Source organism: Strix aluco, chromosome 20, assembly GCF_031877795.1.
Source record: "Strix aluco isolate bStrAlu1 chromosome 20, bStrAlu1.hap1, whole genome shotgun sequence".
Taxonomy (NCBI): domain Eukaryota; kingdom Metazoa; phylum Chordata; class Aves; order Strigiformes; family Strigidae; genus Strix; species Strix aluco.
In genome coordinates, this window is record NC_133950.1 from 5,901,787 (window position 1) to 5,915,662 (window position 13,876).

At 45.6% G+C, this 13,876-nt stretch overlaps 1 protein-coding gene across 14 annotated transcripts in view; it reads left to right on the forward strand.

The window, feature by feature from the left end:
• EHMT1 (euchromatic histone lysine methyltransferase 1) overlaps positions 1-13,876 on the forward strand; it is a 123,683-nt gene that overhangs the window by 72,130 nt on the left and 37,677 nt on the right. For 11 of the 14 annotated variants that reach the window (XM_074846123.1, XM_074846128.1, XM_074846130.1 and 8 more), the window contains 5 exons: positions 2,296-2,337; positions 9,663-9,840; positions 11,645-11,781; positions 12,685-12,873; positions 13,513-13,593. In XM_074846123.1, the coding sequence (XP_074702224.1) occupies positions 2,296-2,337; positions 9,663-9,840; positions 11,645-11,781; positions 12,685-12,873; positions 13,513-13,593 (627 nt within the window). The remainder of the gene's footprint in view (positions 1-2,295; positions 2,338-9,662; positions 9,841-11,644; positions 11,782-12,684; positions 12,874-13,512; positions 13,594-13,876) is intronic. The other 3 variants (XM_074846124.1, XM_074846134.1, XM_074846135.1) reach the window with 1 other exon arrangement.

Genomic DNA, 13,876 nt, shown 5'->3' on the forward strand with positions numbered 1-13,876 from the left:
GCTGTCTGCTGAAATCCAGAGCTGCTTGTGAAACAAATTAGATTTCTTATAAGTTCGACCCAAAGGAAATTAAGCATAGCATGTTAACTTGAGGCTTCTCCTAAGCTTGGAAGCTGTCAAGAAGCTGATATGTTAGGCAACTTGATTGCATTGCCGTATCATTATAGTAGTAAACCAGATGATGTTTTCACTCTGTATGTTGCCTGCAGTAATGCAACTTGTTCAGGAATCTTCACTCCAGAATCCTTAGGGGTGGATTTACCATCACTTAATAAAACAAAGCTCTGCCTTTTTGTAGGAGGCAAAAGAAAATGTGAAATTGTCTGGCGCGTTCATGTTATAGTGAACAGAAATGGGCCTTTCTTTGTCATGGGCCAAGTTTGGTTCTTTTGGTTATTTTTTTGCTTCTTTTGCCAGTGGTAGGGAATGGGTACTGGAACAGGCAGGTGTCCACATGAGCACTTGGTCTGCGGCATGTGACACCTTATATTTAGCTACAAAGAGCTAGCTCCTCTCATTGCGCTGTGTCTAGTGGTGGAGAGAGACTGGCTTTTAGGTTTCCTGCACCTAAGTCAAGGAGAGGATTGGGAGCCCTGCCTGGCAATGTGAGTCGCACCCAGAAATGAACAGGAAGCTGCTGCAGCTTTGTAAAGGTTGCTGCAATGGATTGCTGTTAGCTACCAGCGTATTGCGGACCAGCAAATGCAGAGTGATCCTCAGATGTCACCCACATGTTGCAGCACAGCAATAATATGAAGTGAAGGCCTCAAAGCTGTGAATCGCTGTGGTCTGGAGCAGGGGAAGAGAGAAAAAAAAAAGATGGGTGGCACCTAGCCAGCCACAGATGGGGAAAGGTGCCCTTGGCTGCGGCACCACCTGTGCCTCCGGAAGCAGGTGGGAGTCCAAAGAGCACATCAAGATTACAAACCTCATGGGCACCCAGCCTCAATAGCAGGGCACAAACCGCGCCTGCCATGATTTCCCAACCATTCCATTCTCCCAAACCGCTCATTTCCCTTGTCTTCCCCTGATTGCATTTGAATTCTCTCGCTCTCGCACTCCTGCTCCGTTTTCTGGCTAGCAAGTGGGGAAGCCCAGATGCAATACGTGCAGCCTGATGAAAATCTCACATAAGGCTGTTTCTTACCCAAACAAGGTTTTGCAACCGAAACTGCCTCACAGCTTTCCTCCAGCAGCCTGTTGTGCACTTAAATTAAGTCGGGCAAACCCCCAGACCCATGTGGAATTTTCCCTTGTGGCTGAGCAATTGAAAGAGGCAATTCCCTTCTACAAGACAACTGCTAGGTTAGGAGGGAGTGTTTTCCTCATTCATATTTTATGCTACATCAAAAGAATATTTTTACGCAAGCCCTTGTGCTTCAAGGTTTGTCTCTAGCAAGCTGCGTGCAACGTTTGCGAATGCTTGCAGCACTCCGTTACACGAGGTGCTGCCATGGTGCTGTTGATCGTTATTTGCTCACACAGTAACAGCGGCTTCAAAAACCAAAGTCTGCAGTTATTGGGCCACTCTAGAAAGTGCATAGCCTGTCCTCAGCACCTCTGGCCGTTCCCCCTGGGTTTAAAATAGGGAGAGAAACAAAATTCACAAGAAGGGTGGTAAGAAGAGGCTGTTCCCATGTTCCCCGCTCGAGCCTCTGCATCTGAATGTGAACCCAAGATTTGATCTCATTTCTGCAAGACAATAAAACATCTGTTTTGTTCAGCCTTCCTGATAATTACTACCTATTTTTTCCCCATTGTCTTTCAAATTTACATGCTATTTTCTTTTGAGTAGCAGAGTTCTTGCTAGTTGTCATTTTTCTGTCCTGATTATTTCTTTGTTGAGCTGCTTATAAGAGGCTCATCAGCACAGCATTGCTGTAACTTTTCATGCACCAGCCTCCATGTTCACACCTTTTTCCCTTCAAAAATACCATGTTAGCAGGTGCTGTATTCCAGGAAACAAATTGTGGAAATCACCCAGAAGTTGATGTTAAAGGACACAGCAGTTTTCTTTGCTAATATTTTGTAGAGCATTGTTATTTTCTTGGTAGCCTGTTCTTGCAGACCTGTGTTGCCTGGGAGAAGGAGGGGAGGAAGTTATTTTGTTGCCTGCAAAGTGTAAACATTTGTTCCTCCTGACTCCTACAGAAACCCACTGGGGCCAAACAATTATTTTCTGTAACTCAGTAGCTGTCAGGGGACCTTGGTAGCCTTTTCCTGCACATGTGGATTGGTCTTTGAAAGGAAGAAAATAATTTTCTCACAAATTTAACCAGCTTTTTCTCTGTTTAGGAGTTGCTTCCTGAATTGGGATCGAAGCTGAATCTGAAACAGGTGACAATTTTAATTGATGTTGTCGCATGTTAAAGTGGTTTCTGAACAGAGACCTCAGAAGAGTTGTTGATAGCATCATTTCTGCTCCCCTTCTGAATAGTGCAGTAACGTGAGCGTTGCACCTTTTGGAAGAATCTTTCTTTCCTTTCTAATCCATTTACAACCCTATAAAGAACCCAAAGGTTTCCAGGGTCAGACAACAGACTGAAAAGCAAGTGTGTGTGTGTATGTGTGTGTGTGTCCTGTGCTTGGAGAAGGCCCCTCCTGCTCAGAAATTCCAGTTTCTGAGCTTAACATCACAAGATGAAAGGGATAAATGCTGATAAAGGTAGTGAAAGCATCCCATAGTTATCTCTTGAGATAGGAGGAGCAGATGGCTGAATTGGAAATCCCAAGTTACATTTCTGTTCATTACTTGGTGATCACGAGGCTGTAGTCTGAGGTTTGTGTCTCGGGTGGTATTTTTTTATGCTGTGCAGAGGACTTGGTCGGGGAAGCTGATCTGTCAGAAGAAATAGTGCAAAAATCCGTGAAATTAGTATCTCAGCCTGGTTGACAGTGTGTGCCCAAAACGTAGTATGAATTTAACTGGGGCAGACAAAGCCTGGGCAAGAAGGAGGAGCTTGGAGTGAGAGACACTTTGCTTATGTTGGTGTTTCTAGCAATTTCATCAAACTATACCTTTAAGCAGCATTGCCACTAAATATCTGATCCCAGGACCGGTAAGCTGCTTTCTTTCTGTGTGCACACAGGTGTTGCTGTAAAGTATTATGTTCCGTGTCAGTGCCCAGCCGTACTGCGGCGGTGTGCTGACGTGGTCTGTGGGTTGCTCTGCGGGAGCTCCTGGCCCAAGAACGTTTTGTGTTCATCTCTTGGGGCCAGGCAGGTGGCAGTTGGTGGTTTGCAAGTGGCTGGGATTGCTCAGCAGGCTCAGACCAGAAAACTCAAAACAAAGGGAAGGTCCTAATGGGGATGGTGATGGGGATATTGTCTTCTTGGGCCGGGAGGGGTGGTGCGTTGCAGAATAAATAAAAAGAAGAGTACAGGTTGTGAAATAGAGCTCTCCATCCGATTGCAGGTGCTGCTGCCGTCTTATCTGAACCTAGAATGTGCACCCATGGTGGACCCTCTCCAGAGGGGTGCCCAGGTGTGCACGGGTGGACTGAAAGTGTGAAGTCCATGTGTGCAAGCTTGGACACAGTTAAATATCTCCTATGGGAAATCTCCTTCAGGAGTGACGAGGCCATAGACTGGACTTCTTATATGGAGGGTTTTCTGCAGGGAGAGGTGGAAAGTGAATGTATATTGTGCAGTACTTCGCATTTCATATTAACTGGTTGTGCTCGTGCTGCTGACGTGGCCGCGCTGGCTGAAGGTGGCTGCCCCAGCTGCCGACCACAGCCCGCAGATCTAACCGTCCTGCTCCCAGGTCCCCAGCAGAACTATTTCTGTCAGGAGACTTGCTATTGAAACTGGTTTGAGCTACCCTGTTTCGTTTTGACTGATGTGTGACACTCCCTTCCCCTGGAGCTGCTCGATCTAGGAAGGGACAGGGACAAGGAGTGGGATCTCTTCCTCCTGACCCAGCAGAACCCACACCTCTGAACGATGCTGGTTCACAAAGCCATTAAATGCAGGTCTGTAGCTTGGTTTAGGAACATCTACCCTTAAGCACAGTCTGCCTGGCAGCCTAAACCTCTATGATTTTATGCAGATACCTGACCACACACAAATCAGGGCAATTGTAATCAGTCACACCGGAATCCCTCTTCTAATGGGCACGTGTTAATCTGCAGATAAAAGGGCGCTAATAGGTGGATCAGCCTTGCAGCTTGTCCGATCTAGATTTAAAACCAAAGCCATGCAGGTTTCTTCTTGTTGCTCCAAGATAAGGCTTAGGCAGTGGTTAGGATCCCCCGGCAGCGGTAGTGAAAGAAAGGTGTAATTCTGCAGCAGTGGAGGAGAGGGAGAGTAGCACCACTACTGTAGTAGTTTTTATCAGAGCGTAGCTCCTACAGGCACTGTCATCCTCTTATGATAAATTTTTTATAGACTGATATTTCTTGCTTAAATATCATTCACCAGTTGTTAAGAGGCAGATACCCCTGGGAGCTGCTGCTTTGTGCTGTTCAAAGGCAGCACCTTGGTACAAATCTTGTTACCCCTCCGCATGATGGATGGAAAGAAGAGGGTTGCTCGGTGACAGCCGCCGTGTTGCCTGGTGGCAGTGGCGGTTGGTTTAGTCCTCCTGGCTATTTGGCTTTAGTTTCAAGCTCGTACTGTGCTGGAAATGAACATCCTTAAAAGAAGAGAAATAAGTCAGCTCATATGTCTAAGCCAGAGATGGGTTCAGGTGTCAAGAGCGAACGGCAGTCCTTCTGCGGCACTCTTCAAAGCTGCCCCGAAGCAGGACCTGCAGGACCTTTCCGGTGTCCTTGCACAACACACGGATGGAGTTCTGGTCTGCTTTCTCTTTGGTTGTTGCTAGCTTGCTTGCTTTGGTAATGGAAAGACCTCTTAATTGCTGAGCTGTGGGAAGAAGGCCGTGTGCCGTCTGTCAAACCAACGCGGGGTTTCATTTGTAAGGTTTGTTCTGTATTTTTGCCTTTGGGGAAAAAAAAGGGTTGATATTCTAGTTTTGCCATTTTTAGTAACTTCTCCCGGCTGCTGTGACAATAATGGAAACATGGTAGATCCCATTAAAATGTAGAAAGTACTTGAGTTTAATTTTTATAAACACATAAAATTCTGTGGTTTTGTACCAACCTAAGCAGTTCTCTTGACTATTTCTCTCATAATGGTGTCAGACGTAGTTGTGGTCCCATTTTTGCTGTTTCCAGACACAAGCATCTCTGGAAGCGTTGTTCTGAGCCTTGGAATAGCTGTCTTCAGCTTCTGGACTATTCCTTGCAATGCCCAACATGAAATAGTGACTTTACAGCCTTTTGCATAGGATGAGCTGATGCCACATGAGAAGCTGCAAGAAATAAGACATGAGCGACGCGGTTTCTTTCTCAATCAGTTTTGGTCCTTTCTTAGCCTTCAGTGGCCCACACATGTGGTGGTTAGGACAGCATGTGGACATGCTCAGACAGCGTCCTGGAGAGTTGCCTTTGCACAGGAGTGTCCTCGCCATACTTCTCTAAAACCGTAGATGAAAACTGTGCTTGAGTGTTAAATATAATTGGGGGAAAAAGAAAAAGACCATGGCTGTTTTGGACAAGGATAACACACAGCAATGAAGTTTCTCTAGGGTCAGGAATAGTGCTTCTCACCTTTAATTTTGCTGTTTGCAGTGGAGGCCATGTAGGTGTTAGATGAAAGCATCTCTGCTCTCTTGTATGTTTGTTGGTTTAAGTGAAGGAGGATGATCTTCATCCAGTTTCTGAGCGTAGGAGTCTGCTTCGTTAAAAATGCGGGCTACTCAAAATGTGCGTGTCCTCGTTAGTCTGCTTAGCAGATCAGTCCGTGCCCAACAGATCACTGAAAGCTGTGCATGGTCACTTCTGGTGCAGACTTCAGCATTGTCGGACTGGCATTTTCCACCTTTAGCGGAGGATTCTGGATCCTCAGGAAATGAAACAGGAACACGATAGGATTTGTCACAGCAAATTGGATGAGTAGATGTTGAGTAGCAGTCAGCTCCACTGGGTTCACTGCCAGCTCTTTGCAACGGCCTTTGTGCCTTGCCAGCACCAGTGTCCTCTGCTGGGAAAAGGGAAGGGAGGCTGTAAGCCAAGGAGCCAGAGTTTGCTTGGATGGATACTGAGCTGCAAGCAGTTTATAGATAACTGCTTGATGCTGTGCCTTGCGCTAGGAACAGGGAGGGCAGGAGGAACCCCTCCGTCATGAAACTGGAAGAAGGTGGCACATGACAGGAGCATTAATTGCTGTCAGCTCTGCCAGTGACTGTGTAGCCCACAGAGGTGGCTTAGAGCTGGGTCCTGTCCTGCCTCTTCTGCAGGAGAAACCTTCATCTGAGGTTGTCCTTGGACAGCCTTTTCCCCAGCAGGAAACTCGCTGGAGCTAAATGGATGTGCAGCATTTTGAGAAGTCCTCGGATGGTGCTGGGGGCTTGCAGGTGGATCTGTCAGCTTTGTGTTTAAGTGGATCACTGTAATTTTTTGTTTCTCTTTTGCTTTGATAGGAGTCTGTTGTGCCTCAAACACAGCCTAGCACCCACTTGCCCCACTCCCAAATGCACAGTCTGTCTTTTGCCTTTGCTTCTTTTATTTGGACCTGCCCACTCTCCTCTGCTGAGCGGGGTGATGTGCTGGTTCTAACCTGGGCAGCGAAGGATGCAGAATGTCTTGGTGAGGAAGGGCCCAGGTATGCCTGAACCAGCTCTTGGCCAGCGTAATGGGATTTTAAGGAAGAAGAAGAATGTCTGGTCTTGTCTTCAAATGAAAGTGTTTATGCTTGAGAGAAAGGAATGAAATTTATTTTCTGATTATTTGTTTTTAATGCAGAGGCTCAATTTAACTGCATTTTGTTTTCCAGCAGACCAGTGTGCTGAATTAGCAAAGCCTCTTTTCTGGGAGTGTTTAAATTTGGAGCAGGCAGAGCGGGGAATAAAAGCTCAGTGTAGGAGACCAGTATGGGCTGTACCTGCAGGTGTGAGTTAAGAATCTGGCAGAATTCAGAGACATTAGAAATGGGAAAAGAATAAAGTTTCATCCACTAAACACTCTACTTGTGGGAAAGTAAAATTTAATAAGAACAGCAAAGATGTAACTCTTTTATCCCACTAACATTGAAGAAAGATGGTGAGAAAACTGAGTATAACTGCTTTCAAATGTTTGCTGATCCTTTTTATTACAGTCCTTGGATTTAGTATTTTTTATGTATATATACACATGTGAAAGAGATATATGTTTTACTGCTGGCCTGCTCAGCTTCCTGTGCCATCAGGCTTCCTGAGAGATCTGGTCACCTCTCTGCGGGAATTCTTGTTCTTTAGCATTGCTGCATATGCCTCCAAGTAATAATCCAGATCTCACAAGGCTTAATTTGATTTTAAAAACTGTTTTACCAGAATTGCCATGCAAAAGTCACATTTAACAGTTGTCATGCAGCCCTATTGAAGATTTTTAATTTATTTCCATATTGTAATTACAGGGGGAGAGAAAAACCCCAAGCTAATAACATACTACTTTTTCATTTAAAATTTGATTATGTTCTTCCAAACAGTCTGGCATGGTCTGAATGTGAATTCTTGATGTTTGGGAGTAACAGCACATTTTATCAGAAGACCAGTTGCAAGAGCCTGCACTTAAAGGACAAAATATGCAGCCCTTATGTACACTTGTTACAGCCAGCTCTGCATCAGATCTGCCTCTCCCAAGCTCATTTTTCTAATTTTAAGTTAAAAATGGAAAGCAGTGGATGTTCCAGGGGACTTGGGAATTCTCCGAATAATCCTGTAGCCAAGAGTTACCGTTAACCTTTAGATCTATAAACTAGGGACTTTTAAGAGGTATAAATAGTATTGTTGAGACTATTATCGGCATACTGTGCCCAGCACTCCTGACGTACATTTTTTAAGGAGTAGAACAAGTGGGAGCAGTCTCAGGAGTGATCCAGTATTCAGAAAATGATCCCATGAACACTCAATTTGCCCATTCTATTAAGCTTGTTGAAGAGAAAGTTAAAAAAAAAAAAAAGTTGGTCATAGTCCATAAGTATCTACTTGGAGTGAGAGTTTCTGATGATACAGGGCTTTTTAATTTAGTTGAAAAAGCATAATGCATTTAATTATTTGACAGTGAGAGCAATTAAGCATTGGAACAACATATCAAAGGATATGGTAGATTTGTCGTCTTTGAAATCGTTAATCCAAGTCTAGATGCCTTTTAAGAAAAAATGTGGCAATTCAGCCATAAGTTATGGGCTTGATGCAGGAATCATTGGCAATTTGATGGCCTTTTTATGCGGGTCATTTTTGATTATCATTACAGCTTTTCTGTCTGTGGCTGAGTCCTTGCTTTCTGCCAGCAGTGTGCACATGGCAGAGCTGTAATTAGGAAAATCAGTCGCTTCCCCATTTGTTCACAAGGTCGCACTACTTGAAAGCAGTGTCAAAGAGTGCCTATCTGAACCTGGACTTTAAAGAGTGGTTTTATTCCTTGCTGCTTTTTATTCCTTCCTTTCTTTTGCCTGGGTTCCTCTTTCTGTTTTGGTATTTCAGCTGTTGCTCAGAAGTCCTGTAAGAAGTACTTTTCTGCAAGTGGAGCAGCACTAAAACATTGCCACTGCAGAGCTTGTAATCTGCTAACTGTGCTCTTGGTTTTCTGGCACATCTCTGTCAAACCTGCATCCTACTTGACAGCTGAGTGGACAGTGTATGGAGAAGTGTGGATGCAGCTGGCTCATCTGTTAAATAAGAGGCAAATCCAGTGTAAAACGTCAAATCAGAGTGGCAGCATTTACCCCACTCTGTTAATACAGTGGTTGCTACAAAAGGTGCAGTGCTGTGGGATGTGGAGCTGTTGGAACCCTGATTTCATCACCAAAGGTGCTGGATGAGGCTTTGCATTGAGCGCAAGCCTGAATCAGAGCGGATGAAAGCTGCCTTGGTGCCTGGGAGCCTGGCTCCAGCAGCAACTCCAGAATTCTCTTGGTTTTCAGTAGGAGCTTGTAGCCTGCCCTGTGTTTGGTGTTGCAACAGGTAGATCAGGAGTACCTGCGCTAACTGGTTTCGAGTCAGCTTGGACAGGCCTTTCTCTTGGACAGGCAGTGATAGTGCTATAGATGAACCTGCAATGTCAAGCTAATACCTTCTTTGCCAGTGTTTTGGTGTGTGCTAGGCTAGAGGTGGGAGCCTTTGCTAAGACCTGATTGTGCCAAATGCTGTCCGAAAGGAAGGATCCCTTCCCATTGCTGCCTGCTCTTCTGAAACGTCTCTGCCAGCCTGTTCTCGTGCATGCTTGATGTGACAGCCGCACCTGGGACGTGTTTCAAGGAACAGGTGTATTTGTTGCATTTGTTCTTCTTCTCCAGAGCCAACCAAATGCCTGTGTAAATAGTGTCTGATCCTTTTCATTATCTGCAGTTCTTTGGATCTGCCACTCTGCCTCTGCAAGGTAACCCTTCACCTTCAAAGGCAGCAGCCTTCAACAAGTGAAGGAGCAGCAGACTGAGAGTGTTTTGCAGTCTTTAGGCAAAGTAACATTATGTGCTAGAGGAGGGGCTGTGTGCTTTTGCTTTGAATGTCTGGTCTTGTCTTCAAATGAAAGTGTTTATGCTTGAGAGAAAGGAATGAAATTTATTTTCTGATTATTTGTTTTTAATGCAGAGGCTCAATTTAACTGCATTTTGTTTTCCAGCATGCAAGTAAAGACCCCAAAGATGGGAGAGACAGCAGAGATCAAAAAGAATCCAAGGAGGAAGGCAACAAAAACATCCTGGAGTTTGGGAAGCCGTTGCCGTTGCCCTCTCTCCCAGGCCTTCACCAGTCACTACCTCAGAACCAGAGCTATGTGGCCACCACGAAGTCACAGTCAGGTATAAAGGACAGAGTTCAAATCCCTAGCAGCACCCACCTCCCACATGTGTGTTTGCCTGGAGAATAAATCCTATGAGGAGCGATTGGAGGAGCTGGGACTGTTCAGTGTGAGGAGGAGAAGGCTGAGGGGAGACCTCATCACTCTCTACAGCTCCCTGAAAGGACGTTGTAGAGAGGTTGGTGCTGGTCTCTTCTCACAGGTGATTAGTGACAGAACAAGAGGGAACGGCTTTAAACTGCAACAGGGGAGGTTCAGACTGGACATTAGGAAAAAATGTTTCCCAGAAAGAGTGGTCAGAGAGTGGAATAGGCTGCCCAGGGAGGGGGTGGAGTCACCATCCCTGGATGTGTTTAAGGGTCGTTTGGATGAGATGTTGGGGGATGTGGTGTAGGGGAGAACTTTGTAGAGTTGGGCTGAGGGTTGGACTCGATGATCCTGAGGGTCTTTTCCAACCTGAATGATTCTGTGATTCTGTATGTGTGGTTGAGTGGCAGATGAGGCAGGTTAACAAGGACTGAAACCCCTGTTAGTACCTTCTTCTTGCTGAATTTCCTTTCCTGCTGGCATCAGTAGTGCTGGTGCCATGGACCTTGTCTGACGGATGCTGTTTCATCTGGACACTTCACTGCAAGTGGCTGTTGTGCTGCCAGCGTGATGCTTGTGTCCTCTGCACTCCCTTCTGGTCACTTCTGGGTGTTGTACAGGGTATATTCTTGCAGTCCCCTGTTAAAGCAGCCTCCCAAGTGAAGTCCAGCAGTTTCCTGCTCTGCAGGGAGCACCCGCCACGCAGCCCTTCCTGCACCACCTTGTTTCACAGGGTGCAGGTCCCTCCCAGGCGGGGTGGGCAGGTAGGTGTGCTCTGTCAGGCACCACCACACCGAGGATCTTCTGACAAAACTTGTTATTAGAGGAGACACTTTCATCCCATTTTCATATGTGATTTTCTATCAATTCTGAGGGACTTCGTATATCACTGCAACAACTGGTTACCATAAACTACATCCTTGTAAATAAATTTAATTGGGTTAACAGATTTTTGGAGAGGTCTCTTCCATTGGTGAAATTTCATCATACTGGGAGGTGAAGAAATGCTTTCAAGGAACGGGCTGCAAACGATAATGCTTGTGCTGAAGCTGGCTGTTCCCTGCTGCAGCTATTCTTAAAAGAGCCCGCACTAAGCATCCTTCTGATGTGTATTCACCAAAGACAACATCAGGCAGTGAGGTGTGATGTCTGATTTGATTAGAAGGCCAGAAGGGAGACTTAACAAATTAAGACCCAATCAAAGTAGTGAAAGGAATCAAACAAACTTCCACAGTAGGTGTGAAATGAGGTTAAATGGCAAATGGCTCTTTATTTAAGGTACCTTTTCCCTGTGTGTTCTTCAGTTATTGTATGATATCTTTCATTGTAGGTTGGTATTATTAGCTTTGCAGTATCTATTTGAGCAAGTTGGATTCTATTCAGTGTCCTACGGCATCAGCAATACTTCCAAACACAGGCTAATTTAAGGATTTGATATTGTGTATGGTGATGTAAAGGCCAGAAGGAGTGTGGAGAGGATACTCAGAATTTGGGTAGGTTTGCAACACTGGCAGGAAGCTCTTTGTGTGTTTGCATGTGTGTGTGTGTGTGTGTGTGTGATCTTTTGGTTGACTTGTAAATAAATTAGTTGGAGTGGGAAGCTTTTTTCTCAGATCGTGCCCTCAAATGTCATTTCCCCTCAGTACAGCCTCTACTCTCTATCCTTCTTCTTTTCATTCCTGAGAAAACTTAGGGTTTCTTTTGCTTCTCCTTTCCAGCTGCTGCAGTATCTCGGAAGAAAAAACGGAGAATGGGAACCTATAGCCTGGTTCCCAAGAAAAAGACCAAAGTGTTAAAACAGAGAACAATGATTGAGATGTTTAAGAGCATAACTCATTCCTCTGCGGGTGCCAAGGTAAGGGGAGCGTGGAGCCCGCTGGACATGTTTGTTGTCATCGTACACGTCCCTTGTCCTGGCACACCAACCCCATGTATAGGCACAGGAATGTACGTGCTGGCTTGTTGGGGTCAGCATCTTCTGTTCTGGGTCTATATCTTCTCTCTGGCAACACCATCCTGCCCGTAGCAGCCTGCTGCTTTGAAAATGGCTTTTTGAGAGTGACTGTTCAGATACCAGCTCTTAAACTAAGGTTTTACAGTGAATGTTCCCCTTCTGTCCCATGAGTCCTGTGGAACTCGAGAGATTTCGAGGATACCCCATGTAGTAACTTTTTGTTTTGTGTCCTCAAGGTAACTGTCTAGTGTTGCTGCTTGAGGCTGTATGGCAGAACAACTGGTTGCTTAAAAAAGGTGTAGACAGAGACTCACTCCTGATCAAATTCTGCTTTTGCTGCAATCCATGCCCTGAAGTTTTGGTCTTTGAATTCAAGGAGAACAGTGCTAGGCTTTCATGGAGGGGAGTGAAAATCCCTCTGTGATTTAACTTCCTTTTTGCATTCCTTAGAAACCTTCTTGCACTCTCAGTGGAGCCGCCCTTCCATGTTTGAACTAGACTGCAGGGGTCTGTCTGAAGGCTCCTGCCCAGCAGCCCTCCTCCCCTTAATGCCTCGTACAACCACATCAGTCTGGAATGACTCCTCGAGGCTCCTTGGTCCCCAGATCGACAGGGTTAGGTGACACATGGCAGGTCTCAGGCTGGCTTTGCTGGCAGCATGGAAGAGCTCTGGAGGGACACGTAGTCAGCTTTCCCCTGGCAGCTTCAAGGCTCCTAGCACAGAGGTGCTCTGGGTTGGGTTCAGCTGCTCTGTCCTATGAATTGATGTTGTCCTTATGGCTTATGTGCTTGGGCGACTTTCAGAGTGAAAAGGACCTGGGTGATGCCAGCCCTCACGTGAACGGGGAAAGCATAGATGTAGACTCTGAAGAGGAAGACTCTGATGAGTTGGAAGAGGAGGATGATCATGGAGCAGAACAGGCAGCTGTGTTTCCTGCAGATGATAATAGGACCTCTAAAGACAGCGCATCCGATGCAGACAATGCCAGAAAGGTATTCACATGCCCTGTGCAGGACTTCAGGGAGCAGGATGGGACACTGCTTGTACACGTGGGATAGGAGTGGCACGAGTTGAGACAATTTCTAGGTTTTCTTAGCCTGCAGGATGTCAGAAAGCACAGCAGTGGTAGCGAGGCTTTTTGAAGACCATTTCCTGCTCCCCATTGTACCTCCCCACCTATCCCTCAGTTTCAGCCTTGCTACATAAAGTCTGTGGTCCACTATACATGCAGAACCCCCACCACATTTAGTTATGGGATTCACTGAACCAGTAAGAGACATCTTCCTAATCTTGCTTGTAACAAGCTGGTAAAGCACTAAAATTGGTTTAGTTCTTTTTTTCCCCAAATCGTGATACATAATGGAGACATGAGGCTGGTTTTGGATAATCAAGGAAGTTAACATTTGGTTGGAAAACTTTCTTCTGAGGTTGAGTTTTTCCCCCCTGTGCCGTTGCCATGGATGTACCATGACCTGTGTTAACAGCCTTGGAGTTCTTGTCCTGGAAATTCTGTCAGTGCATGTGCAGGCTGGGGCTGGGTGCTGGGCGCAGCAGGATGATGGGGGGGTGCTCTGCTTTGAGAGACCTGACCTGACAGATTTTTTCTGTTCTTGGGCAAATGGTGGCTGCAGATTGATGATGGCGAGTCTGAGGAGGAACAAGATTCTGGAGAGTCTGGGGAGGAGGAGGAAGATGGAGATGAGTCTGACTTGGTAAGCCTGGCTGCTAAATATGTCTTTCAGTCTTTGTCCTGTTGATAATAATTTTCCCTTTGCACTGCCGCCAGAAAGAGAGAGAGCAAGAGAGCAAAGCGGTGCACTTTCATGTCTCTTTGACAAAACTCACTCTCTGAAACCACCCACACACAGAGTATTGTTTTCCACAAGGTGCTTAACCCTGATCTGTGATACAATTGCTTGCTTTCTGATGCTAATTAATGGGCTTTTGTTTGTTGTTTTCAACAAGGTGTTGACTGCTTTTAATCATTTGAAAATT